The 27,946-nt window shown below is 40.9% G+C and overlaps 1 protein-coding gene across 15 annotated transcripts in view; it reads right to left on the bottom strand.

Annotated features, from left to right (window-relative positions):
- The window catches only part of ptprsa (protein tyrosine phosphatase receptor type Sa), a 220,684-nt gene that overhangs the window by 114,482 nt on the left and 78,256 nt on the right, over positions 1-27,946 (bottom strand). For all 15 annotated transcript variants that reach the window (XM_003449057.5, XM_019345869.2, XM_019345864.2 and 12 more), the window contains one exon: positions 10,061-10,284. In XM_003449057.5, coding sequence (XP_003449105.1) covers positions 10,061-10,154 — 94 coding nt within the window. In that variant the 5' untranslated portion in view covers positions 10,155-10,284. The remainder of the gene's footprint in view (positions 1-10,060; positions 10,285-27,946) is intronic.

The raw sequence follows: 27,946 nt of genomic DNA, 5'->3' as shown, positions 1-27,946 counted from the left end.
ATACAAACCTGATGTTACTTAACGAGCTAATTTAGGATTTAAACATAAAGAAATTTCAATTCGTCAAACAATGTTCTCCAGCTCACAGAAACACGGATGATAAAAACAATGAATTTACAAAAAAAAAATAAAAAAATCAAGTAACACTCAGTTGTTTATATCACTAGAGAGTATACTTCCTATATCTACGGTTAAAGGTTGTGGTATGATACAGGTACGGCATCCTTTCTTCGCCATCAAGGACCAGGCCTGCTTTATTTGTGCGGTGCATACAATGACCCTTTTTGGCATTTTACACTTTCAATTTCCATTCTGAAACTGCACAACACAGCTTTACACAACACAGCTCCTCTGCATTTGACCTCCCCCTTACAATGCGCTCTCTGTTGAGACAGAAGAGGGATTTACACAGATCAAGCCTGTGGCGGTGGTTCTGCTGAAGGACAGCATTCTTTGATTAGTTTTTCCCCTGGACCATTTGACATTTCCACCCAGTCGCCTTCTCCACCTCTCCCTGTCTCGCTTCATAGGATGTGAAAAATGTACAATAAATGCGACTGTTTGCATGTGCGTCTGAGTTGAACTCGTGAAACATGCAGAATTTTCAGAACTAAATAGTTTTCAATATTATCTCAGCAAGGTTTAAATAAAGCAAGACAGCTGGGGAGCTGAGAGGAGAACGAAAAAGAGTGTGACCGCTGGGAATGATGGAAGGACAAGTGCAGCAGGAGGTGGAGAGGTCAGTGGTAAAGAGAACACTGGAACAGAAGAGCAGAGAAGGTGACAGGAGGTCCAGAGACTCGAGGAGAGGCTGTGAAGAGAGAGTGCTGCATATTTCTATAGCAAGAAAGCTTTTATAACTTTCAGTACCTATTGCTTTTTTTTTGTTTGTTTGTTTTTATTTGCATTTTTCAGTTTTTTTTTAAATGCAAGAGATCAAACGGCCAGTTAATACCTTTTGGAAACAGTAATATCTGCTGTACGTGCTGCAACATCTTAAACTACTTGGCGTCTGGTGTACATTTACCCCTTATCAGCAAGGCATTTGCGACAGTATTCATTGATCACGCCACTAACAATAAGTCTGATTTCTAAGACCTAGATTTACATTAACTCTCATCTAAAGCGACATTCAATAACAACGAAAGGAAGAGTGACCACGGTTTTGTCCATTTTCTGAAAGCCGTCCTAGATTCTTCTGAATAGAAGACATCCATTGCCTGAGGACGAAATAAAAATGTAAAACGCAGTTAAGAATGTCTATCACGGCCACCAGCTCAGCTTTAAGGCAGCACTCACAGCTTGACAAAAGCTAATGCTAGTGCTAGAAAATGGAAAGGTATTTGTGCAAATGTAAGACACAATATCTCTCTCACGATGAGGACATCAGTCTACGGCCTACAGATGTCACTGCTGTCATAGGTTAATCCCTGGGCGTCACTGTTCACAGAGACATGCATCTCAAATTCAACCTCTACAGAGATTACTGCAAGACATAAAATTGCACATAATTATATCCTACTGTCTGAAACTTTTGTCACATAAGTACTGGCAAAAGTTTTAACTCTAGCTCTGCTCTCCTTCCTTGTATTTTTAAGGGTGTTTTTTTTAGACTTCGTCTCACAAAGTGAGTTTAATGTTCTTTGCAAGTCAGTAGCATTAATTAACTTCCAGTCAATTCGGGTTAGGTAAAGTTGTCCGGACAATTTATTTAGATGGACTCCCAGTTTAATTGAATGTAGTTCTTGTTTTCAATAAAAACACTAAAAAAGTGTGTTTATTAAGACAATATAGGAATAAAATGAATGGTGGGCAAACGTATTCTGCTGAGGTGTTTCTGTGTACCTGTCTGCATATGTTTGACTGGCCTTGTGAATGTCTATAAAGGTGCAGGTATGCCGTGTGTGATTGTGTGAACTCTGATGAGCATAATTAACCTTTTGTTCTGTTTTTCCCAGCTGTGATCCTCTGGGCTTTTGCTGCCAGTTACCACTGACTCCAAGTTCAATTTGAACTTTGCCAACACCAGTAATTGCAGGGTAAGAAAGGTTGAACGGAGCCTGGATTTAAAGTGCTTTGCAATAATGAGTAATGGCACAGAGCGGGCTATATCAACAGATAAAATTGTTCACAGTGTTTCCTGCATTGAATGGCCCGTGTGATGACGATATGCACTGACACCAGTATCAAATAATATCAAATGCAAGTACAAAAACTGCAAGTCTCTGGCAGCCTTCTTGCTCATTAAGGCTACATTTAGCACCAAATCCTCCAGGCTTCCTTTGGTCCAGTGGCTTAAAATAGCTTTCAGTTCATTTTCATGAAGGCAAAACATTTAGAAGGTTCTCTTTTGAAATAGTAGGCAGGTTATATTCCCACTAGTGCCACCTTTTCTGAAAATATATGCACTTCTATGGCTCTAAGGTAACTTGCATGACAGTCTCCACGTACTGTTGTTCGTTATGTTACCAGAGATGACATTGAAAGGACACTGCACCCACAGTGGCCATTTGTCCCTTCTACCAAAGTCTCCTTCTATTCACTAAGCTTCCCACAGACAGACTGAGGTACAGCTTTGCCTAGATAAGCACACAGAACCTGTCTTTATCTGCCTGGCAGGGGGACGTGGCCTAAGCTAAAATAACCAGCAATAGGGGCCCAGCTATCTTCACAAGGCCCCGAGAATAGAACAGATCCACGCAAACAAGAGTGAATAGAAGGAGGAGGAAAAACTCACACTGTGCACACAGACGCTTGTTTAGCTAATACAGCAACCACCTGCTACTGGCCGCTACCTCTGTTGGACCCGATAACACAGAATACACCAGCACTGTGATTATAAAGTGGCGGAGAGTGGGAGGTGGGAATGTGAATATGAGACGGCTCCATTTACAGTACTTTACTGTTGTCGTTTGGTGGGGGAGGAGGGGTGTAAGGGAGGGAGGGGACTGGCTTTATGACTAATACTGTAATTGATGGAGAAAAGCTTCTCGGGTCATAAATAGGAGCCATTATCCTCTGAATTAGCAAAGTGGGAGACAAAATGATGCACAGCCATTCAGTGATTTGCAGAGAATTGGTAAAGGGCACTTGTTATCCATCTTGCTACAAATAGGTATCTTTCACAGCACACAGGACATTTACCAGCATGTCTAAAAAGTACATTTGGTACTATGAGAGGTATTACAACCAGCAAATCAATTTCACTTCCTCCTGGCAGCTGCAGGATCCTGAGAATAGGGTGGTCAGGATGGAGATGCAGATTAGTATAACATTAATTTTGCTTTTTTCTCTTCTTCTTCTTCTTCTTTTTTAAATGCCAATTTACTCATAATGACTTAAAAGTGCATATGTGCAACTTAATGCACATCCCACTCACGGCCCTTTTATCTAAGCAGACACTCTAAAGCCTGTCTGGCAGGGATAATCTTAAGTCTACTTTGTTCTGCTTACACAGTGCATGCGAGAAAATACAAACCACAGTGTGTCACAAATTTAAACAAGTCAATTTAGTGAAGCTAAACTAAGATTAAACTTAATTTCCGTGTTACCCAAACAGCAGACACATGATCTACAGGGGTGCAGTCAATATACTTCGGGGTGGAAATTCAGCATCTCAACATTAACTTTGATTTTTGGCCTAAAACCCCCATCTTACTAGGTAAACTGCTAGTCTCTCTTCAGTGTGGGATGTTTCCAGGTGCAGACGGGGGCTAAGAGAATTCAAGGCATCGCAGACTTGCATGACTTAGGCACAGCAACCACAGGGTGAGTAAAAGGGAGTGGAAGCTAACAGACTAAGTGAGTGACCTGAGACAAGGGCAGCTGGAAGCCCTTTATTAATCCTTACACAGGTTCCTCAACGGAAGCCTTGTGAGTTTTACTTCTTCTAAAAACAGCTTGTTGATTGAAACCTCCCTTTTAGTCATGTTGTCTAGAGCTGCTGAAAACAATGACTGAATTTAAGCTTTTAGGAGGAAGCAAAAGGTCAGCACTGTAAAGGAACTGAAAGCACTTGATTCACACACATATAAATAAAAAAAGCTTCTCTGCAAAACTGTTTCATCCCTTTTGTTTTTGTAAAACATCACACATTAAATTACCTACATTTGTGTCACTTTGTAACTTGTACGATGTAACTATATGCATCATAAATCCATAAAGCTAGCAATCCTGGACTTAATCAAAAGCCTTGAACTTTATCAACAGATGTGTAAGGATGGAGGGATAGAAAAGAAAAGCAGGTAGGCAGATAGACCTTTTAGCCAAATGCACATTCAATTGAATGAGTGAATAGACCCACACATGCAAACGCACACCCCCCAGGCTTAAACAACCAAGCCCCATCAATCAGGACCGATTCTCACAGGCTGCCTGGGCAGGGGCCATCACCATGGAAACCAAGCCTTTACTTGAAAACCGCTTTGCTTTGTCTTGTCTGGAGGTTTTCGCACACAATCAGTGCCAAGCAAGCCCAGCGGGCCAAAGCAAAAAACTTGACCCAGACAAGAAAACACAAAACAAGACAGAAAAAGTTATGCCTGCTGTTTGAAGTTAGAAAACTGTAAGTTAAGATCAGCTGTTATTAGACAACATTTTCATCTCCAGCCACAGTGTCGGTGTGTGACACGGGTTATTTTCACTTCTTTATTTATTCCTTGTTTCCTTTTTTTTCCTCTCTTTCCAGTCATAACTGATAAAATATTAGCTAAATTGTGAAAATCTACAGCATCCATTATGTACTTAAAATGTGTATTGATTATATAATGATGTATTATGCATATAATTCTCCTTCATCAGTTGCCAAGGTGCTTTTGAGAAGTATACTTATCTTATAATAGTGTTGCTGATGGAGAAACCCTGTAAATGTGTTCTGCCTGGATTTGGGCTTGAAAAAGAAGCTATATATGTATGTATATAGTCTAAAGTCAGCTGCATATGTTTGGGTTATACTCGATTCGTAGGTAGAAGACGACAGAAGAAAGGCTAATTGAATTTCTGTGTTGGGGTGGTTTTGAATGCCTTGATTGAGCAGACAGTGAAAATTATATCACAAATTCTTCCTTTCAGAAAAACAAACAAACTAAGGACACATGACGTTACCTCTGGATAAATGTGGAACTAATACATTTAAAGCCAACATGGCACGAGGCATCTAAAAGTGAACTACTGAATGTGTGCCATATTTTTTAACTTTACTTGTTGACCACTTCACTTCTTAAAAGTCCATGGGGCATTGTTCAGGATGTGGGAACCTAGGGTTTAAAAAATAATAAATGCGTGTTGGTATCCAGAGGTGAAAAACAGCCTGACCGCGCTGCTGTCACAGGGAAGCTGCATTTCTTAAAAGAATGGCACACTTGTAATATGCACAAATTGGTCCCACTGAAACCATTGTTGAAGGCTAAAGTAAAAAGCTAAAGTCACTAAGTATCCTTCAGCCCATTGGAAATAAGTAGGTGTGATTCCTCAGAGAGAGGACGGAAATTAAGCTTAAGTATGTGCCTGATTTCAAAATGGCCACAGAGCGCACACGGATGAGGCGAATTGAGAACAATTTTGTGTCATTTAGAGACTCACTTGAGGCAATTGACACTTGTTGGCTCATTAAATGAAGAGGACACCTCAAATTGCCAAAGGTGTTATAGGTCTGATCAAAACAAAAGACAAAACACAAAAGAGGAGAAAGAAAATGAAGCGGGAACAGGGTCTAGCATTTCAATGAAAACAAAACAGCAAACGCTTACTGCATCTTTCTCTGTGTTTAAAGTTATATACAAAGAAAAACACCCACCTTTGCAATCTCAGAAATGAGTGTTTTAAATAGATATTTCTTATTTGGAGATTCTTTTGGAACCATTTCAGCAGCAGACATGAGTCCATATAAACAGAACAGTGCAACATTCTCACAATTAACTTAAATTAAGCATTAGAGCATTAGGGGTGCATTTTTTTGTTTTCATTCTTTGCACTTTTGTCACTGAGGAACAACACATGAATATATGACATGACAGGTGTAGAAATCCAGATTAAATGTGTAGAGCGAGTTAAAACATTAAGATTAGAAAACAAGATGCCGGTGAGTGGGTCGGAGGGATTAAAGCATTTCTGTCTACTACTTTTAAATGTACAGCTCAGAGATTTCAACCTCTACTCCGCAGCAGCAGGCTTCTTGAAGCAGCAGATTCATGTTTGTAACTCAATTAAAAATTAACTTGTTTTCTTCTCATTTGAGAGCGGGAAAAAAGTGCATAGAGTAAACACAAGGACCCAGCATGCAACAGCAGGGTGTACATAAAGTTGAACTGACAGAACTAAATCGAGAGCCTCAAACACAATTTGACTGGAAAAAGATAAGGAGGGAGTTGAAGCAGGCGGAAAGAAAAAGAAAAACTGAGAGAAACAAGAAGCGAGGAACCAAGAGGTGAAGATATTGGAAACACGAACAAGAAAATGTTCTCCACTAAGGGGCTTCATTTTTTTTTTCAATTGGCAGCTTCAAAGGAATATAAATAATTGAACACCCTCACCCCATCACTGAGAGTTCTGGCCAATTACTATTAGAAGTCCTTTGCCAAGAAAGCAACATTTGAGAACTCTAACAGGCAAAAAGAGAGGAGGAGGAAGAAGTGAGGAGGAGGTGAAATGCCTTTAAAAAAAGATGACAAATATTCTGGTTTACCTGTTAAAAAACATTAGCAGAGAGTAAGAAAAAGTTTGGGGTTTCTATATACAAAAGAACAAAATAAAAGAATTCAAACTTTGAACTTGAGCGTAAAACCAAACTTATTTCTCCAAGCGAAAGTAGAAAAAAAATCCACTTGAATTCTATCGAGATCTGAAGATCCTGTGACAAAACAGTGTTTTCACACCTGCGTTGTTCAGGTAGTTTAAATCGAACTCAGGTTCGTTTTCCCATTGGGTGTGGTTCGTTTGTGCAGGTGTGAATACAATTTTTAAAGACATGTAGTCACAATAAAAATACAATATGGCAAGTTTAATCATGAAAATTATTTGATTTTTATAGAGCTCGCATGGTAACATGTTTGATTTAGCCTTTTTTTTTTCCCCTTTTTGAACACCGGATACTCTTCCTGACGTGGCTCCAAAGGGATCTGTATCTCCTCCCGGGACTGAACCAGAATCCCTTTGCTTGTTAGCTGAATCTGTAACCCACTGCACTACAGAGCCAACCAGAGGTTTACAAAATTGTAAACACTTCTCATTAGAGCCCAACTCACATGTAATGGACATCTACGTATATAAATTATTTGTGACAATCAATTTCAGCAAGTTAATAAACAATGACCCCATTATGTCCCCTTTTAATCATGTCATTCATGCTTCTAAAGAGTCCAACACGCTGACAGTGTTATTTGTTTTTTTAAACCCTTATATCGGTAAAGTAGGCCTCTATTTTGGGTATCAACAGAGACTCTTTCTAAATGAAAACAGCCTGCCCTTTTAACCACAACTGTCTGATATAGTTAAAACTTTATATTCTTTGTGCTGGATGCTTTTCTACCTTCAATCGTGACTTTAAAGCATTTTATAAAGATATGAAAAATTACTCATTCATTAACTACAGTTCTTTTGTCACTGGTGTAGTCTTTGTATCATCAGTGTCTGAGAATTAATTGGCTTGATTAAATGAACTAAAAAAAAACAAGAACTCAAACAAATCAAAAAGAAAGCAAATCATATGTAAGCAAAAGTAATGTTGTTGGATGATACTGGCATTATACAAATGTTATACTTCCATAGTTTATCATTATCTTACAGCTACCTGTGAAAAGGCTCAGGTATAACTCTATGCATAAGCATATTTCAAACTTTGCACACACACACAAACATTTACATTTGTGTACCTGAACACAAATGTATGCAAATATAGACATTCACACAAGCCAAGCATTATTATGGTTGGGGTGGCAGGATTTATTGAGCCATATTTCTTTCTCTTTTGATTAAAAATGTCTCCTTCTCACTGTGATTTATGAGTGTAAATAAAAGGAATGGTGGGTAAGGGGAGAGAGAGAGAGAGAGAGAGAGAGAGAGAGAGAGAGAGAGACGCAGAGAGAGAGGGGAGGGACGTGAGAGGTGGGGATGACATCATGCTTTCAGTTGGGCTTTTCTGCAAAACGGTGGCATCCTTTCAGTCCGGCAAGTGGGAGTGAAAATAATTGGACAACTGCACTACTGGGCTGTGTGTGTCTGGCCATGAATGTGGGGGTGAAAGCCATTCAAAGGGAGGAGAGGAAGGTAGCCTGTGCGTTTCTGCATATATTTCCAAGTATAATAGTGTGGCCCCCAAAAGAGATGAAAAAAGGGAGTAGGACAGCATGTATACATGTGCCTGTGTTTGTCTTTTTTAACCCCAAAAAGGGAGAGCAACAACAACAACAACAACAAAAGTACAAGCATGTGAGTGAAACAACAGGACAGGGCGAGGAAGTCTGACAAAAACCAGCAATCTCATCTACAGACAGCGTAGACAAAGATGGGCAAAGAGCCCTACTGTTTTGAGAGAGTGAGAGGGTGGGTGATGGCAGTGGGGTACGGGGGGCTAATCGCCATCAAAGATGAAGCAGATTGCACTGATTGTTATTTAAACAAGGGGCGAGCAAACAGAGGCTGCGCGAGGGAGAAACGGAGTCGTAATAAACAGTCGGCGAGTGGACAGAAGACAAGAACATTCTAATGAGCCACATATTAAGTTCAGGGGCTCTAAGACGTTTACTTTTGCTCCGCATTCGTCTGTGGCCTCGCTGTCAGCGAGAACAAAGACATCTGTTTGACATCTGTCGGAGTGCAGTTTTAGATATTTTTTGCCAGCTGAGCTGAAAGACACTCCAATTATGTTACCAGACAGTCAAACCACTGTGCAATCAAAGGTTCGCCTCTGTTGGAACATGAGGAAAATCAAGCAATCGTGTCATCATGAACCACTAAGAACAAATTCATTGAATGTCAAATTGGAGATAAAAGAAAACGCGGAGCAAACAGAGTGGAAAATACAATATTCCTCTTAAATTATTCACGGTAGACAACAAAAGTCAGGAATGACTGTGAAATAACGTGTCTAATCTGTTACCTCCCATTTTAAGGACTTATCATTGACATATTCCAGTGCTAATACACAAACATTTAGCTATATACATTTAGCTCATAGAAATCTCCCTATGTACTCTGTTACTAACTATGGAGGACACTGCATACAGACAAATACAATGCCTAAATTAGGCAATTATTCTGCGATATTAATCTTTTTATATGAAAATAAGTGCATTGCAAGAACATCATCCAAATATCTAATACCCACACAATGACTTACAGGCTATCCAAACAGGAAGCGTCTTATTCTATCAGCCAAGTTATTCTATCATGACAATGCTATCTAACATCATACTTTCTGGCAGATATAGGGTGGGTTGTTTACAAAGTCAGCAGTTTGATCCTTGGCTCTTCCAGTCTGCACGTAGAACTACCCTTGGGCATGACTCAGATCCCCAAGTTAACCCTGGTGTATCCATGAGTGTGCACATGAATTTTAGCATTGGTTAATGTGGCTATATACAAGGAGAAGTCCATGCATCACTTAAACAACACCTCTGTCTGTATAAGCCGTGTTTTACACGTGGCTCTAGTGATGTAAACATATAAGTGCCCTGCAATTCCAGTAGTGGAACTTAATGCCTATTCCACGTTTGCGTAGATACAAACACACAGGCCAAAGGATTACTGCTACAGCTAAATGAATATGGCTTTGCTTTTACAAACAAACTTTTTCTTTCCTCTGGCTACTCTAAAGCAGTCCCTCCTAGATAAGATGTCAACAGACATTAGCATGCAATCTTTAAATGCAAATGTGCAGTCGCAAAATGCAACAAAAGCATCTTGGAAGTGCTCAAAGTAAAAAAAAAGGTTCACCAAAGCTTATATAATGTCCCTTCCTCCCCCTTTTTTGTGATTACTCCTCTTTTTAATAAGTTTTCAGATGTGAGTGATGAACCTGTTAAAGGCACCGAAATTGAGAAGTTGTCAGTTTCTTGGTACTTACTGGCGTTGGAGCCGGTGAGCAGCAGTGATAGCAGCAGAGTGATCACAGGCAGCAGGACTTGCAAGGAGATGCGCAGGGCACCACTGGTGGCCATCTTGGCTCTGGTTGGGAAGGGGGAGGGGGAGGGGGAGGGTAGGGTCGGAGTGACCTTTGACCTGGCCGAAGAGCCGAGGCCCCAACTGCACGAGGACGTGTGGGGTCTTCAAGCAGGACAGCTTGACGCTCTGCAAAAACACAGAAGAGGAAATAAATATGAATAAATAAAAGTGATGAACCCCAAAACACTTGTTACCTGTATTACTTTGTAACAATCAGATTTTGGTCACAGTACATTAATCATACACAGTACATGATCATACTTCTTAGCATTTATATACTGTGATACTAAAGTGTCATAACAATTTCACTGTTGCAACAGTTCCATATAAAACTTAAAAAAAAAAAAAAAAAACAGTTCAAAGATGAAAGGTCCTAAAGTATATGCATTAATTTTGACAGGACACTTTTGGCCTTTTCCAGTTCCACAATGGTGGTTTTTACCACAACATAAAAAATAACACAGGTCACGACAGTCCGCAGCACTTTCTACAATCCCTCATTGGCGGTGACACATAAATGGAAGTAAGCTAACAGGTTATCAGTGACACAGCTGGGAGTAAATGCGCCACATCCCCAAACTTTTAACATTCCCATCTCACAACCACTGTTTTCTCACATCCCTCAATTAGCAGGGCAGGGCAGCCGCTGCTTTCTTTCTTCTCCGCCTCCTAATCGCCTGATCTTGTCGTTATTTGCTTATCTCACCGCCTTGTAATTATACGGGCACCTGACGATATCCCAGGCATCGTCTCTTTGTTTTACTCAAATTGCCATTAATCCCCCAAGCTGCACAGAGAGACCAAGGAACCCAGGATGACACCCACTACACTCCCACCCACCCACACAGGCACTCCTCTTCTCATTGATACGGCTGGTGCTGCACACAGTCACCACCAAGTGGTAATACATACTCTTTAATTAACAAGATATGCATAAAGAGACACACAAAGAGAGAACTAGGAGCAATCACGACAATGTGATGAATATGTGCTGACATACTTTTACCACTTACAGAGAGATATTCAGTGTCATGCTCAAGGACGCTTAAACGCAAAGCTCTGTCTGTCTCAGCAATCAAGCTGTGAACATGAAAACCCAAAACCGTGCACTCTCAGAGGACCCAGATCACAGGACAAAGTGTCAGCCAGCATCTGCCCTGCTTTGGTGTCCTTGTGCAAGACGATGAACTCCCCCAAGCTCCAGAGATTCTGCTTAGCTGAGGTGACACAAGGGTGGCAGCGATTTATTAGAAGGGAGATTAACTACCTTGCACTGTAGGTGGTTAACAAGGGTACAACTGAACTAACTGTGTAGACGACGTACAATTTATCACTGTTTTTGTTTTGTTTTTTGGCAACACGTTGATCTTTGATATCTTTGAAACAATAATTTTCAAAATGTCCCTGAAAAAAGTGTTTTTACCTGCTGCACAGCTCAGGGTTTTAATGAAAGAGTTATTATTCAACTACAGAGGCCAAATAAGTGAAACGAAAATACTTTAAACATTCAGAAAAACATTCACATGGGTCAAAAGCACATTGGCACACAAGCAATCATGGAAGTTCAGGGATGCATCACTTCAACGCGTACTAGACTACATCACTTAACTGAGACATGATATAATGAGGTTATCTTGGTGACCTTTTATTGGGAGTAGAAGACTGGGATACAAAAGCTTCCATTACCTTAATTCAATGAAATAAAATGAATAAGTAAAAACTAAAATAAATAACTTAAAACAGATTAAAATGAAATTAGACAACCGTACCTACAGGTTTGTGATTTTTGTCAGGTATGTCAAACAGTTAAATTCTCAGGAGAGTTAAAACGGTAAATGTAATGCAGCTGTTTTGCTGGGCTCCATTTTTTGACTGTGGCCTTGTAAGAGGCAGAAAACCAGGGCTAATTGCAGTGTAACCGAGCACCCCAGACAGCAGGCATTTAAGAGTGCCCCACCCTTCACAACTCCTGGACCAGGCTCACATAGCAGACACACGCCGCTGCAGGCACACTGAAAATTAAGCCCCAAACACATAGAGCCAAATCCATATATAACACAAAATCTATTCACCTCTAAACCCCCCAGTCCTCCCTATATGTAATGAGCAAGAATGTGGAAAATATGTAAGAAAAACGTGGCGCAGGCACACTTACAAAAACACAAAAGGCGCGATTAACAATAGGTCTTTTGTGGCGACACCATACCAAGAACGAGTGGGTGTTTTTCAGAAGCTCAGCTCATCTTTCAACACAATACTACACGCACACGACCAACATGTGTCCTCGCTTTTTTTCTTCTTCTTTTCCAGGAGGGCCAGTGATGTCATTGGTAAGAACCGAGTAAAATACACATAAACAGAGAGAATAGAGGGGGAGTAAAAAACAGTCTAGAACTTATGAATGATGGCTCTATTGTTCTGACTTAAAACACTGGGGTAGATAGAGAGAATCTCATGTATCTGTAGGGAATAACTCTCTGTTCACAACATGCCTAACTTGTGATTTACGGGTCTCCCCTTAGGACATGGCTTACTATCATCACCTCTGGTTGCCATATAAACTTGACAACACAACTACATCAGCTATTGTTGTTGAACAGCCTCACCAAACATAGCCTAAGACCATATGGGTGCTGGAGATTAACCATGGACGCTGGGTATAGTGCTTCATTCTGCCTTCGTTTTAGTAAATGGAAGACAGAGATTACACAGACAAGTGTGCATGGAAAGATGAAAGTTGACTAAAAAGAGGCGATAAAAAGTCAAAGAAAATATTTGGGCTAGCATGCACCACCGAAAATGATCTTTAGCATGTCTTAGCAAACTAACAGGGCGATAGGAAAAAGTTATTTCCTTCAAATCTCTCATAGGTGTTCATATGTGTAGAGACTCAAAAACAAAAAATTCACACCATTTTAAAACTCATCAAAGACTGACCACCCATGCCCTGTAGATGGGAGTGATTACCACTCAGGTAATCACACAAAATACACCTGTACTGATGTTTACCATGGCCATTAACTCCAAGCTGGCAAATATCTGTAACTTTACCCACGATCTGAAGGTAACACAGCAAATGTTAGTTAGCGTGCTCCAGTTTAGTTAATGTTTATGTTCATTCAAATTTTTATTTCTGCAGATGGTTGATCTGTGAATCTAGATGTAAAAAGCGACTGAATAAGGAATCTATTGCATCTAAGTATTTGCAAATACATAAGACACAAACAGAGAGTAGAATATCTAAAGACTGTCTGACACACATGTATCATTTATCAGTGAAAATCCCCTTTGAAGTAAACTAAATTAAAAAGTGCTGCACACTTTTTGATTAAAACCCACACAGAGACAAAGTCTATTCATTACTTTGGGCTATTCCCACTGATGGGCAATGAATATATTTTGAAGCTAGAACTTTTATCCCATGTGAAAACTGCCCATCACTCGAGATATTAACCCAGAGCCAAGCTTCAGTAATTACAGCCAAAATGGCAGCACAATTTCCACTGAGTGGTGGCAGTCACTGGCTATTAGGGACTCTCACTTTGACATGGTCAAGCTTTAAATTCGGCTCGTTTCCCCATGCAATATTGATACTAATGCATTTGATTACTAAGATTGAGAAAGGCACTGAGGGGAAGGGAAGATGGGAATCCACGGCATAAGCATGAAATGAGAGTATGACAAGTTGATATAAAAAGTGCACATATGCACACGCGCACACAGCCACAATGCAATGCAAAAAGTCAAAAAAATAAACAAAAAGCAGAAATGAATCCTAAAAAAAAATAGAGTTACAGGTATGCAAGTATATGGAGACCACGAGAGTCACAACTTCAATACAAGCTGTTTTTATCCACTCATGCACTGTACTGTTACAAAGATAGTAACTGTAATAAACACACAGATACACACACACACACTGAAGATGTGAAGTTGCATTTACACTGAGAAAAACTACTTATAACCTGAGGGACCACATTAATAATCCCTTTTATGTGATGAACAGTAAGCTCACTTCAGACACACGGTTAAAAAGACCACAGTTTGGTTGGGCTTCACGATCAAAACCGAGTGTTTGATGTCTAGACTCTCAAAAAGAATAATATTTTCAGTGTTTGTACTCCAAAAAGTAACTCTGGGGGCTTTAGAAAGAGTGAGTTTTTCATAGACTGCCAGGTTTCCAGAACGCCTGTAACACCGTCTAATTTTGCCGGGCTGTAGAACACTGGCAGCTCACCATCCGTCCAAAGACAACGATCAATCTACTGCAAAACAGCCTATTCATATATATTTAACTCAGTCATTGCTGACATAACATCAAGGTCTTCTGTTTACAACACAAGCGTGATCAAAGCTTTTCTAATTCCTGCAACACATTACTAGTAACTTTAATATGTCAGTTTTTAACTATTAAAAATCAAAACAACTGAAGGAGATATGTTAAAGAAGAAGGAAATACTGGATTTAAATGAACACGACGGGGCAGATGCCAGCCCCTCCCGTAGGATGATGATAACAAAAACAACAGCAGCAAAAAGAATCCTTTTCCATCACGCTCACACTCAAACTGTGCTAGTTGCTCTTTATGCTTAGCCTTCAAGCTGCTGTCTCTCTCTCTGCAGTCTTTCACCTTAGATGAAGTTTTTATGCGTCAGCCTCGTGTTACAGGCTTTTACTTCAGCCACTTTACTGCTTTTCATCGATTCACACCTTATAGAGGAGCAACAACACAAGGATGCAAGACGCTGAGCATTCAGCTGATCGGGAGCCTGTACTTGTGTATGAATGCGATTGAGTGATGTATGAGTGACACTATGTTTGCAAGCACGAAGGACTTTATTTAATCAAACTAAGATCTGCATATTTTGCTGTTTCTTTGTAAGCGTTTGTGGAATGATTTAAGTATGAATGCCCACATAGTTCTTCTGTGAGTTACTCTATATGTCTGTCTCTGTAAGAAGCAGAGCTACACAAGACACTCGCCCAGGCCTCAGCTATAAAACAAGTCTATAGAGACCATCTGTTTTTTACCACGCTGAAGTCCTAACTGTATTGATTCCATGTGTCACTGGTAAGGAACACCACCAACCAGCTACACACACACACAGGCACGTACCCATCCCCTGTATCTTAGTTTTCTGCATCAGAATTCTATGCATATTAAGGCCAAATCTGAGATGAGGGTGTGAAGAAAGGTGTGTTTGTCTTCTAAATATTTCCTGATCAGACAAGTCATCGTTCCAATCTTCTACAGCGTCTCTGTTTTATTTTTCTTGCCCATTCCCCTCCAATCCCTCATTTCCTCTCTCTGCTTCCCTTCCCCCTTGAACTCATGCATACTAAACTATGCTTGCATTGCAGATGTTTGGTAGGAAATCACATGAATTTGCATGGAACTGCAGGACTATTATGTAAATGCCCCAGTGTGTATCTACCTCCCAGCCTCACTCTTTCGTTGCCACCCGCTCCGTGCAGAGAGATCAATGCCAAAGGAATTTGAAAAAAATGGTACACCTGTCATTCAGCACATGTAGAGAAGCCCCGGTGGAACAAGAAACGCTCATATAAGGAAAGCATATTAGATATGCAAGACAGTGTTGGCATTTCCATTAAATGCAAAAGGCAAACAGAAATCTGAAAACAAATGTGATAACCCTACATGTCTTATACATTCAGAGCAGGAATCCGAGCCAGTAGAAATGACAGCGATGTAAACAGATACATTAGAGACACGTTCCCAATTTATGAGCGGTTCTAAAGTTGCCAGTTTCCACAAGTCTGAGCTGCCCAGCGACACTAGAGCATCCCAGGAACACCCTGAAACCAACCTCCACTGACATTTATCCACAGCATATTATACCGTTACAGTGATGAATGAGCACAATTTTTGCCCAAAGTGAAGACTGTTTGCATAGGTGGGGAGAACTGCACTGCCTTGACCTCATTAAGGGACTGTAGAACGCCCTCCCCTGGCAACCTCTCCATGGAGTAGCTTTCCCATGAGCCTTTGCCCTTAACTGTTCCCAGTCTCCCAGTTCCACAAATGATGCTTGACACTTCAGAGACACCTTGTGTCGGCCATCTGCTGTCCCCCTGAGAGCACCATAACCTTTCTTTGGGAGATGCCGTTTGAGCCACAGTTTGCCTGTTAAAATAGATTTTTCTGCAATGCAACACTAAAAATAACTTTAACTGTATATTCCCGGTATTAGAAGGTAACTTCCCCTTCCAATACAGGCAGACATTATATACCGTTTTTAAAGCTCAGCGTTTTGTAAATTTGTGTTATTGGTGTTTGGACAACCTTCACAACATTTTTTTTAAATGGAACGCCCCCCCAACATTTGCTGTCGGGTCTGACTTCTTCTAAAAGGAAGTGCAGATTTACAAAAAGATCTGAGACCAAATTACCACAAGCCCACTGAATCTTCAACTATTTGTTTTTCTCGCAGCGTTGCTCTGAGTTCGATCAGCAGGAAATGGGTTTACTCTGAACATTATGAGCCACTGCTGTCCTTCCAATAAACACCCAGGGCTGTGAGGCTTTTAGCTGAAATCCACCTCTGTTGAGGTTGAGTGCACAGCAGTAAGCATCAGGCCTGTGCAGTCGAGACGAACGGATTGGCAGCTGGGAGGCTTGGGCACCAAGCTGACCACCGAAACCCAGACTTTATTGCACAGCCGTTTTGTTTGTCACCGAGGGGTGACACACTATCTGTCACCTATGTAACCTCGCCATACTGTGACATTACAAGTTGGCACATGAAATTCACACACATGTACACTTTTGTCTGGCTCTCCTCGTCTGTCGCCCTGGCAGCCAGTGATGACAAAGGCCTAAATTTACAGGTGGCAGTGTCTGGGACAACCCTGGTAGGTCGAAAGGGTATAACTAAACAGTATAAAAAGTAAAATAGAGGTATTTAATTATAGGACAAAGTGAAAATCACAATTTTATGTTGGAGAAAGGAGGTGCAGCAGTTCTTTATATAAAGAGGCGGTTGTTCAGGAGTATATGTGGTGGCAAGAAGAGGTGGGGGAAGGAGGGGTTGGAGAAGTGACATCAGTTTTTGGCCTGCTGCCCACAGAGTCAGACAAGCATCGCACCAACTAGCCAGCAGCTTGAATGCCCTTTAGAAATTGCCACAGGAGAGGGAGAGAAGTTTCTGAAGGGCGGCTGGGACAGCTGGGGAAGCACGCTTCATATTCATTCTGGAAATGGGATGCGGGTTGGGGGGGTGAATGAGATTATTCTAAGTGATCAAGTAGGAGGCAGAGGAGGGAAAGACTGGCAGTCCAGGGTGTTTAGAAAGATTCCTCTCTGCAATTGGCAGGGCTTACCGTGTAACATTTGCTGTGTGGTTTGAGAAGTTTCATTTCCAAAATGAGACATATACCATTTGAAAAACTGTGACACCTACACAACAAAATGGCTACTGGCACGTTAATAAAATTCACAACTGAGCTAAATTGGCGCCATCCTTGGCTCTTCGCTCCGAAAAGTTGAAATTTAAGACATGCAATCTATTTTTCTATACTTCTTTATCCGTTTCCGAAACGAGTGTGCCATTCCATTTGCATTGCAGTTTCACTGCACTACAAATACAACATGACAGATTAGAAAAGAAACAAAACTCTCGTGGCCAACTTAGCCTTCTTTTTCTGCTTCACATAACGGAAATCTGAAAACGTTGCTGCATGGCACAGATATCATCTAATAAAAATCCTAACTAACTTGTGCAGGTAGAATGATACAGTATTTCTGAACCTGATAATCATGCCTTTGACTCCTTTCAATTCATTTATTTATCTATAAACATAAATAGGCCTCTTTTCCAGCAGCATCCATCTGCAGCAAATTGGGTCCATTATTTGGTCTCGCAACTTCAAGTTTCAAAAAATATGATTTTCATGCGCACTGATCAGTTAAATATAAAACAGGGGTGCTCTTTAGGGTTCATATCTGAGGCTCCTTTTGTCCTGACAGCTTTTTAATGAATTCTGTATTTCTCAAATGTGGAAAAAAGAGAATAGATGAGATAGATTTGTGTATTAATATACAAAGATTCACTAATACAGGGACATATACAAATGGAACAAAGTCGTTTAGTTTAAAAAAAAAACCTTCATCCACTGTGGTCATCTTTTCAGCCTCCTTTTTTAAGTATTTAATTGAAAATTGAGTTAATCCTGGTAATTTCCGAAACTGGGCCAAAGCCCATCAGCAGGCTAAACAGTATTTAATAACCTCACTGGGGGAGCCAGAATTAGGATTAAACTTATTTTGTGTGTGTGTCATTAGGGAAGGTGCATTTTAATTTGCACTTCTCTGTGCCATTATCTGATTAATGACAAAAAGGATTGAACATGAAAATGTATCGCCACGAGAAATTCACATTCCCACAACAATTTAGTCAGAAAACATAACACACAACACTGGACATCATTAAACGTACTTCAGGTATTCCCAATGAAGCCACTGCTCGGATTAAGTTTTATACCCCACCCCCCCAAAAAACACTAAATTGAGGTTTAATTCTTCTTTTTTTTTTTTTATATTTTCACCGGTGTTTGGTTAGGTTTTGTCATTAAGGTTTAGAGGGGTTCAAGAAAAGATGCTTCCAGTTAAAATACGATCCTTTACAATGCGAATTAAGACGCCGAATTTCTACCATCTGTAATAAGCTTCTACTAGTTTCTTCATTTCCACAGTGAACAGTCAGACAATAGTGATGGCAACAGCAAAGGCATTTGGCTATCCTCTCATGGCATGTAGTTCAGACTTTGGGGGATCAGACTGAACGTGACTAGCCAAATGGTTTGTTGCGCAGTCCCATCTGGGAAGTTGCACTTGGAAACTCTTTGGCAAGGTGGAGGCACATTTAAAAAAAAACTATATCAATCAGGTAAGCTGCTATAAAATGCGCCAGTGTAGACAGCTAGTTAGTTAGGCCAGTCCACATAGAAAGCACTTGGCACAGATATTGTGACCAGAGATGACTGAAAGTCAAAGACTTTCAGTAACTTCAAGCGATGACAAGCAAAGTAACTACTGCAAAGAGGATCAGGGTCTCGAGTAATACTTTTCTCCACTTTGAGGCCAACAATCAAAAGGATGACAGAGGTTAGAGTTTTATCTAGACAACCAAAGCCTTGAATGTCTTCTTACAACCACCTATTTTTGTTGACAAGGCAATGCACGACAAGCGAATCTCTTGCTGTGTAGCAAGTAATGACATTTTAAACATGTCATCTCACCTAAACCATGCTCGCAGCAGCAACCTTATGGTCAGAAATTTCTCACATGACACTAATTGGTCCTAACCAAGTTCTAGCCTACAAGCTCAAAGCTAGAAGCTTTGGCAATTTAAATTCCCTTGTGATACTGATCAGTGCAAATCTCTCATTGAAACAGACACAAAGGTGTACCCGATTCATTAACGCGAGTCAAGGACTCCTTACAAGCACTGGGTACTAGCAGCTAGGAGTCTTTCTGTGTCAAATAAAACCAACCCCTGGCAAGTTATTCTGCATTGATTTGGCAACTTTTCTCCACTTTCTTATTGCCAAAGTAAGCGTAACACTGTTTTTGAAACCTCCCTCTCAGTTCTCAAAAAAATAGAAGATGAACAACATCCTCTGCCTGACTGAAGCAGCAGCAACTGCTCTGTGCTAATGTGCAAAATGACTGTCTTTTGGGTTTGTTTGGTTTAAACAACACTGGATCTGATTATATGTTTCAAATATACAAGAAAGACAATAAACATGGTATCATAGCAATTAGCGTTGTGCAACACTATGTGGAGCGGGCTGTGTGTTACCAGAGTGTCTGTATCCCTGTCAATCTACTGCACTGCAGAGACCCGAAACAGATGGCAAGGCTGACCCACTCTCTGCCTCCCTGCCTGTTTGTGCACCCGTCACAGTCGTACCACCAGCGTTCCCACTATAGTGGTACGGACAACTGTTTTTTTACAGTCACTTTAAAAAAGATCTGAGAAACAGACAGGAACAAATGTGATGCTTAGACTTGGGAATTCAAATGCTACAAATAATCAAAGACAAAAAGAGGGGAAAAAATTGCACGATTACTTTACAAAGAATGACAAAAACATGAAAACATAAAAGTAAAAGATCCACTTTCAATTCAAACAAGGATTATAATACTATCACCCCCTAAATTTTCTGTCTACATTGTATTTTAACAGGAAAAAAGTTATTCAAGGAGTAACTTGCCAATTCAGGCAATGTAAGTTTTCAACAACTAGCTGCAAAGACGACTTACATATTAACTGAATTACATGCCAACTTACTTGCCAACTATTTTATTCCACTGAAAAATCCCTATGTGTTCCTAGATAACCATCAGAAAGCGTGAGATGGCGTGTCTATTAGCCAAAAACTGAGGCTCAAGCCACCTCATGTGACATTCATTTATCCAGTAATTTGTGGTAATAATGCAGCATGATCCATATTAATGTATTCCTCCACAAAAACCTACTGAAACACAGAGCCAATTGTGAATTTGTCTTACTTTCCTACAAACCGCTGGAATAAAGAGTTTCCTTGTGTGGCAGACAGAAGATTATTGTGGACGACGGGCATGCGCATGGGCAAAAACAGAGGAAAGGCAGCTCTGATGGCACAATGGAGCCTCCAAGAAAGTGACATGCACACACGCGTACACACGCGCACACACTTGCACACACACACACACACACACACACACACACACACACACACACACACACACACACACACATATATGTATATAGTACCTAATTGGAGGACCACACAGTAGCAACATGTTGCTTCTCAGAGGTGTATGTGTACACTGGTTCTCTCACTTACACAATCACTCATGCGCACAGTCTTCTACAAGTCATCACTCCTTTGAGCATGTGTCTACCCTCTGACCCTTTCACTCCAACAAATGACGCTTCAGCACCACCATACTATTAAACCCCCACAGTGCCACAGCACGTCGCGCGCCTTTGACTTTAGAGCGAATTTCAGCGCGCCAAGGGAGCCGTGGGAGTAAAGGTTGGGGGTGGTGGTGGCGTTGCTGGTGTGTGGGGGTCAAAGGTGGGAGGTCAGACAGCTGGTAAACATCTTTAAATACTCCTTTATAACGCCATACATTCCTTCACAGCAGGGAACGGTTAGCAAGACATCCATCCCTGCCTGATTTAACTCTGTTTTTGTGTGTGTGAAGGATAACCTCAAGTTTTTGTATACTACATATTTGTGTGAGTCAGACCAAGCTATGGCATGCAAATAAAATATATTTTTAGAAGATGGCAAAAAACAAGACTAAATTTATTCTGCAATATTCAAAACAGCAACACCCTGGCAGAAATCGTGTGGGTGGGGGTTGTTGCTGGGCTTGTTTGTTTTCCTGCCTGCAGTATCCACGCTGATTTTAAGTGATGGTAGAGTGGGTGGGGTGGTGGGCCTTTTAAGTCCTGCAACTAATGCATAAACAAGACCGCTTTCTCTCTGTCTTGCTGTCTTTTATTCTCTTGGTGTGTGCGTTTGTCATTTTACCACTTTGCACACCCATGCTGTGTATTGCGCTGTGTGTCACACTGCTCGGAGTTTTGAAGGAGACGGAAAGACTGAGAGAAAAAACAGCAAAACGACAGAAAGCTCTACTGTTCTGCTATGACTTAAAAGCAATGTGATAGGCTTACCAACCCATACGTACAATTACTGAGTCTGGAAAAGACAAAGAAGAAGGCAGACAAAAGAAATACTGAAAGCTGTTTTGCATAGAGAATGACAACATAAAGGCGAAACACACCAGTGAGAGAGGAGACACACCCCCTGCACTTTAAACACAATCAAACACACAAGTGGGAGGATATGGGGGTCTCTGATGGGGGCTTACTGGAGGTAGATGGTTGTATCACACTGGCCCCAGACAGGCTTTGGAGCCAGCCCCAGTGACATGGAGAACATTGGCAGTTTTCTACTGCAAGGACTCTGTTGGCGTTTAAAACAGCCCGAATGCAGGAATCTTTCAGGCCTGTTTTCAGGGAAGAAATAAAAACTACCAGAAAAGGCTCAATTCAAATTGTTTAAGATTGGCATAACATAACCAATGTCCAACTTTTTTGCCATGCTCAGAATCAAGAAGGCGCTCGTAAGTGATAATGTAAAATCATAACATCATCACGTTATTCTGGTGGGTCCATACTAGAAGCAGAATGACTGAAAGAGCTTATAGGGAGTCTATTCCTGTTATTTCTTTGCAATATTACTGCACGTCCAGAGTTCATGCAATAAAAAATGGCTAATGCATACACAGAGTTAGATTACTGGAAAAGAGAAGTGAGAGAGGAAAGTTAAGCTGTGTTCACAAAAGAGGCAATGCGGTGACCTAAAACCATTTGACAACTTCAAGCAACTATGGCCAAAAAAGCTGCTGGTAACTCAAAGTTGGGACCCAAGATGATTTTTTTTAAAATTTGCAGGCAAGGAGGAGGCTGTTGATTAACATACGACTTGGTAGTAAATATGGCAGTATGTTACCTAGGCAACCAGAGCCTGACCTGTCTGCAAGCGACCACTAGTCAGCTTCAAAGATAGGGGGACTTTCAATGGGGACGCAGCTTTAGCAGGCTCTGACTACAAAGTTGGTCATCAGTTTGGTTATCAAGAGTGGGTAGAGACAACTAGAACGAAAGAAGCCTTAAACTAAATAAAAGTGTGTTCTGCTCTAACCTGGTTAAGGATTACAGTATTTACATCGATAACCAGGGTCAATCCTGGTCCCAGTCTCAAGTCAAGTCTTGAGACAGATTTTCAGTATTTCACATTTGTCTGGCAGGGGTTAGTCTTTGTCTTTCACGCGAGGTCTTCCCAGCTCATGTTCTCATCTTAAAATCTCCCCTGAGGAGTTATCAAGAAGTAGTTATAAGACTAAGAAAAGCCACAATCAATAATGATCAATATCTACGTGCAAAACCGTGGCTCATCTTTGCCAAAGGGTCACCATCACTCCCCGAGCAGCATTCTTTGTAGTCAAATATTGTACCTTTTAAGTTTCAAAGTCATTTTATAAGGTAACATGTAAGACCACAGGTTCACAAAATTTCAATTTATAGTGTGCCCACTGCTTTAAATGTGACCACAACTGGTCAGTTCAATTACCAAATGACAATTTTAAAGATAGTTGATGAATAAAAGGAACAAAGAACACTCATTAAGTGTGGTGACTTCTTGTTTATGTAACATTATTTAGAACGGTAGGCATTATTCTGTTCAGCATTTAATTGATTAGGTAGAATTAGACTGTTTTTAGACTGTTTCATCTTTCTAAACATAAAAATGATGTATTAATGTTATTCAATTCATTTCAATGTTATTTATAAATCCCCAAATCGCAACAATCGTCATCTCAAGGTAAAGGGAAGATAAGGCCATATAATAATAGAAAGAAAACCCCAACAATCAGATGACCCTCTGAGAAAGCACTTGGCAACAGTGGGAAGGAATAACTCCCTTTTAAAAGGAAGGGAAGTCACCTGCAGCTTAAGCCTATTGCAGCATAACTAAGGGAGAGTTTATGGTCTAGCCCTAACTGTAAACTTTGTCAAAAAGGAAAGCTTTAAGCCTAATCTCAAAAGTAGTGAGGATGTCTCTCTCTTGAATCCAAACTGGGAGCTGGGTCCACAGAACAGGGGCCTGAAAGCTGAAGGCTCGGCCTCCCATTCTACTTTTAAATATCTTAGGAAACACAAGTAAGCCTACATTCTGAGAGAGAAGTGGTCTATTGGGGCGATATGGTACTGTGAGGACTTCAACATGAGCCAGGCCCTGATTATTCAAGAACTTGTATGTGAGGAAAAGGATATGGAGTTAAATGTGCTTAAACTTCTTTAGCATATACCCTTTTCCTTCAAGTGAGTCAGAAACACACAACAGTTACTAGGTGCATGACAGAAACTCGACAGCAGGCTTCTAAGAGTATATCAGCAACACAAAATCAAAATGTCAACGAGGCAGAAGTAAAAAAAAATAATGAGGAAATCTAAGCTTCATTCAGACACACACCATTGCAATTAATCATTTGAAGAGTAACAGAGTGAACAAAAATTGAGAAAGAGCATAAAATGTTGACATCCAAGCCTGGCTTCTATTGCCACCAAGCTGCTCATCTTCTTGGCGCCAGGCAGAGTGCTGGCTCTCAGTCAACCAGGAGGCCCATTTTTCCCCCCATGCTTTTTATATTTCTTTTGTTTTGGTTATTCATCATAAGAGATGTGTACAACTCGTTCACTTGCTCACTTTGCATATTTGGATCACCCTCACTCGTCTTCCTTTATTGGACAGAAAACGACGGCCATTTTTTTTCCCTCCCCTAAACGCCTCCGGGCCTTGAAATACATGCAGGCTGAAATCCAAAGCCCCTAATCACAGCTAAGGGAACAGGCTGACTGGAGAGTCACGATTCGTAGCAAGGGAGGAATGGAGCAAGAGAAGGGAGGGAACAAAGGGAGAAGAGGTGAAAATGAAGAGAGGGACAGTAGGAGAGAGAGAAAAAATGGCTGTCAATATGTTTTTTTGCACGGGCGTTATGCAGAGAGGAAGCTAATCAGCCATTAATACAAGTGACACTCTAGCTATTGAGAATACAAAACACAGGGCTTGACGGAAGGACTTGTCTGATGCAATAGTGCTTCAGTTTGAATGCGTCTGTCCTTTTTGTCTATGTGAGTGCCTGAGTTTGTGTGACTACGATTGTCAGTGTCTGACTTCACGTGTGTGACAAGACTACAGAAATGTGAGTGTATGAGACGTGTCAGCCTATCTGCATGGATACTATATGTATGTGTTCATTATATGTGACTGTGGCTTGGTCTGTATTTGTGGCCCGACACTTCGGTACACCTCAAGCTGCTCAACGGTCGTCAAGCTCGCTCAGCAAGAAGCAGGCAGTTCCATCTGGTCAAGCCATCCCTGTGTATTTTAAGTGTGTGCTGTCTGCATGCGTGTGCGTGTGAGCACCTCCATGCAAAAATGTCTGTACATCCTTGCATACATATGCAAAGCATGTCTTCCATTGCAATTCCAGCCTTAATTTTGACGCTGCGTTTGCTGGCATGACGGCAGGAAAGCCTCTGAGGTAAATTAAAGGCGATGACAACAAAATGAGAGGATGGAGAGTCGAGGAGGCAAACCCACCTGGCTTGGCCCCAGCTCACTGCAGCACATTTGCTTGATAAAGTTTAAAAAAATCTGAAGGCACTTAAAATTACAGCTACTAAGTTACAAATACACAGAACAATTTTCATTTTGCAACAGAATGCTTTTTCAACGATTTACGCCTAAGATATTGGCTGTAGGAGTAAACCGAGGATGTGGTGCCTCTCTCTGTGTGGCTGTGTGTGTATTCTTCACTAACAAGGTCCCACAAGGCTGCCTCGGTCACCTGGGTATTGCAGTACGCTCGTAGCCAGGTCCACTCATGAATGAACCCAGAGCAACAACAGTAAGTCCCAAGCATTTTCCACCAAAGCGACAGTATGGGTGCGTATGTGTGAGGGGCAGGCTACAGTAGAGCTACGGTGCAGCTGGCTGCCATGAAGAGCTGAACCAGCTGCCCCTTTTTTACCCTCATTATCCATGACATATAGCACGGAGACTATCGTACACACACAAAAAAACCCTACAAATTTCTCAAAAACATCGTCAGCCACAAATGCTCATTTCCAACCAGCTGAACCAACTACCCATACTTCATGTTTTGCTCTGTTCTGTATTTGACCTCTGGTCATGCCAAGGTTGTTTTTATATAAGGGGATTTCTTTTTACTTGCCATGAGCACAATTTACAGTTTTCACTGAGGCAGAGACTTGAGGAGCAAAACACCGTTACAACATGCTGAACAAAATCCACTGAGCCAGAGCACAGGTTTGCCAATTTTCTCTTTCAAGCTACAAATATTTATATCCCCTCCTGAATGAAGAAAAGAAAACCAAAGATATGGAAAGAAAGTGCAAGTTAGAGGTAGTTCAATCACTAAAAGTCCCTGGCAGGGCTCATTTATGACTATGTGGAGAATCTCCTTGCAGAAGGGTTTTTGCCAATGGGTGATGACCTGAGGAATCAACAATGGTGATTGCTGATATTTTGATTTGAGCCTAATGTCACTGTGTGTTTAAAAAGACCATTTTTATCTTCTTCTGGAAACTTTTTTTTCCACCAGAAATTCTCCCTCTCACTCTTTTTTTTAACTCCTCAATGTGGGAGTGTTAAAAAAACACTGATTAGCCCAAACTCCAGCTAAAAGTGTGTGAATACAGATTTGGATGTAAACAGCAGAGACACTCTACCACAAAGCAACTGGGAATGCAACCAATCATGTGACATTTTAAATAAATTATATTCATACTTTAATCAGGCACGGGTGGTAATGTTCTTGATTTTCCGCACAAACAAGTTGTTTTGTTTGATGTCGCAAAGCAGTGAGTCCACCTCAGGCTTTTTGATTTTACGTTTTCATGTTTTGTTTTGTTTTTTCCAGTTTTCTATAAATGCCGTCACCCAGGCTCCTTCCCTGCTCTGCATGCCCTCCCTAAATTCCTTTGACGATCGCTTGTTTTCTTTAGTTTTTACAAACTTCCCCTGCTGCTTTCCACCCTCATCCATCTCTCTCCTCTGTCTCTCATCTTAACATCACTCGGCTGCCGATTTTTTTCTCTTGTTTGTTTTACTCCTTTCCCTCGGTCCACCCCCTGCCTGCCTAACTTTCACTCCTCTGTGAGTAAAGGAAGAGAAGAAAAATCGCAACATGGTGACTGGTCGTCACAAGGTAACGTTAGGACTGCTGGGGTCGAGACTGACGCACACATACACGTGCAGCTGCATCTTGCTGGGCTTAGTGAGCACGACTGCGTGTTTAAAATTTAGAGTAAAATCCACATCATAAGAACAAAGACTCCCACACTGAGACAGCAAGCATCTGAAACAATTAGATCAGTTAAGACCAAACAGCAGTCCTTTCAATAAACACGTTTCAGTGACAGGGAGGCATCCTCCTTGTAATTAAAAGAGAGGAAAGCCTGTTGTTTGGCCCAGCGGAGTAATGAGGAGGCGGGGAGATGTGTGGGGTTGGGGGTGGAGGAGTGGGAAGTGATCAAATGACACCCTGACATTTGAGCCCGAAACAAACTAATCGATCGTGATTAAATTATTCATCTGTCTGTTTACCGTGGAAATGGAGGGGTTTGAAGGAAATAGGAGGGAGAAGGGAAAGAAGTGGGGAGCCAGTGACAGCTGTGATGTGAATTTCCCATACTAATCTTAACATAATGATTTTCTGTGCGTGCTAGAAATGCTGCAGCAGCCATACCTACTTTTAGGTACTTTGTATCTGCTTTGGTTTCAGTGCTATTCGATAATAAATTTATAGAATCTATTATGAGGCTGTTTTGCAAAGACAAACACCCATGGCTATGTTAGTCCTGTGCTAATAGCCATGTTCTGTGTTGTTCATGTGGACATGTGTGGTCTCGTGATTTAAAACCATTCATTTGTATAACTGCAGTGTAATCTGACAAAATTACCAGTTAAGTGAAAGGCAACAGTGAACAGGGTAAATGCAGAGAGAGATGTGCTTGTGGGGAAGAATAAACCAACCAACCAAACAAAAACAGCTGCACTAAGTTTATTAATATTAAGCACAGAATTTTTTATTTCGATGCGCGTGGCTCTTGTGGTCCTCCATACACTAAAGGCTAAAGGGTACAGGAAGTCACTAAATCTAGCCACAAATCACCAA

Source organism: Oreochromis niloticus, linkage group LG15 (genome assembly GCF_001858045.2).
Source record: "Oreochromis niloticus isolate F11D_XX linkage group LG15, O_niloticus_UMD_NMBU, whole genome shotgun sequence".
Classification (NCBI taxonomy): Eukaryota; Metazoa; Chordata; class Actinopteri; order Cichliformes; family Cichlidae; genus Oreochromis; species Oreochromis niloticus.
This window is presented reverse-complemented; position numbering and strand designations above follow the sequence as displayed.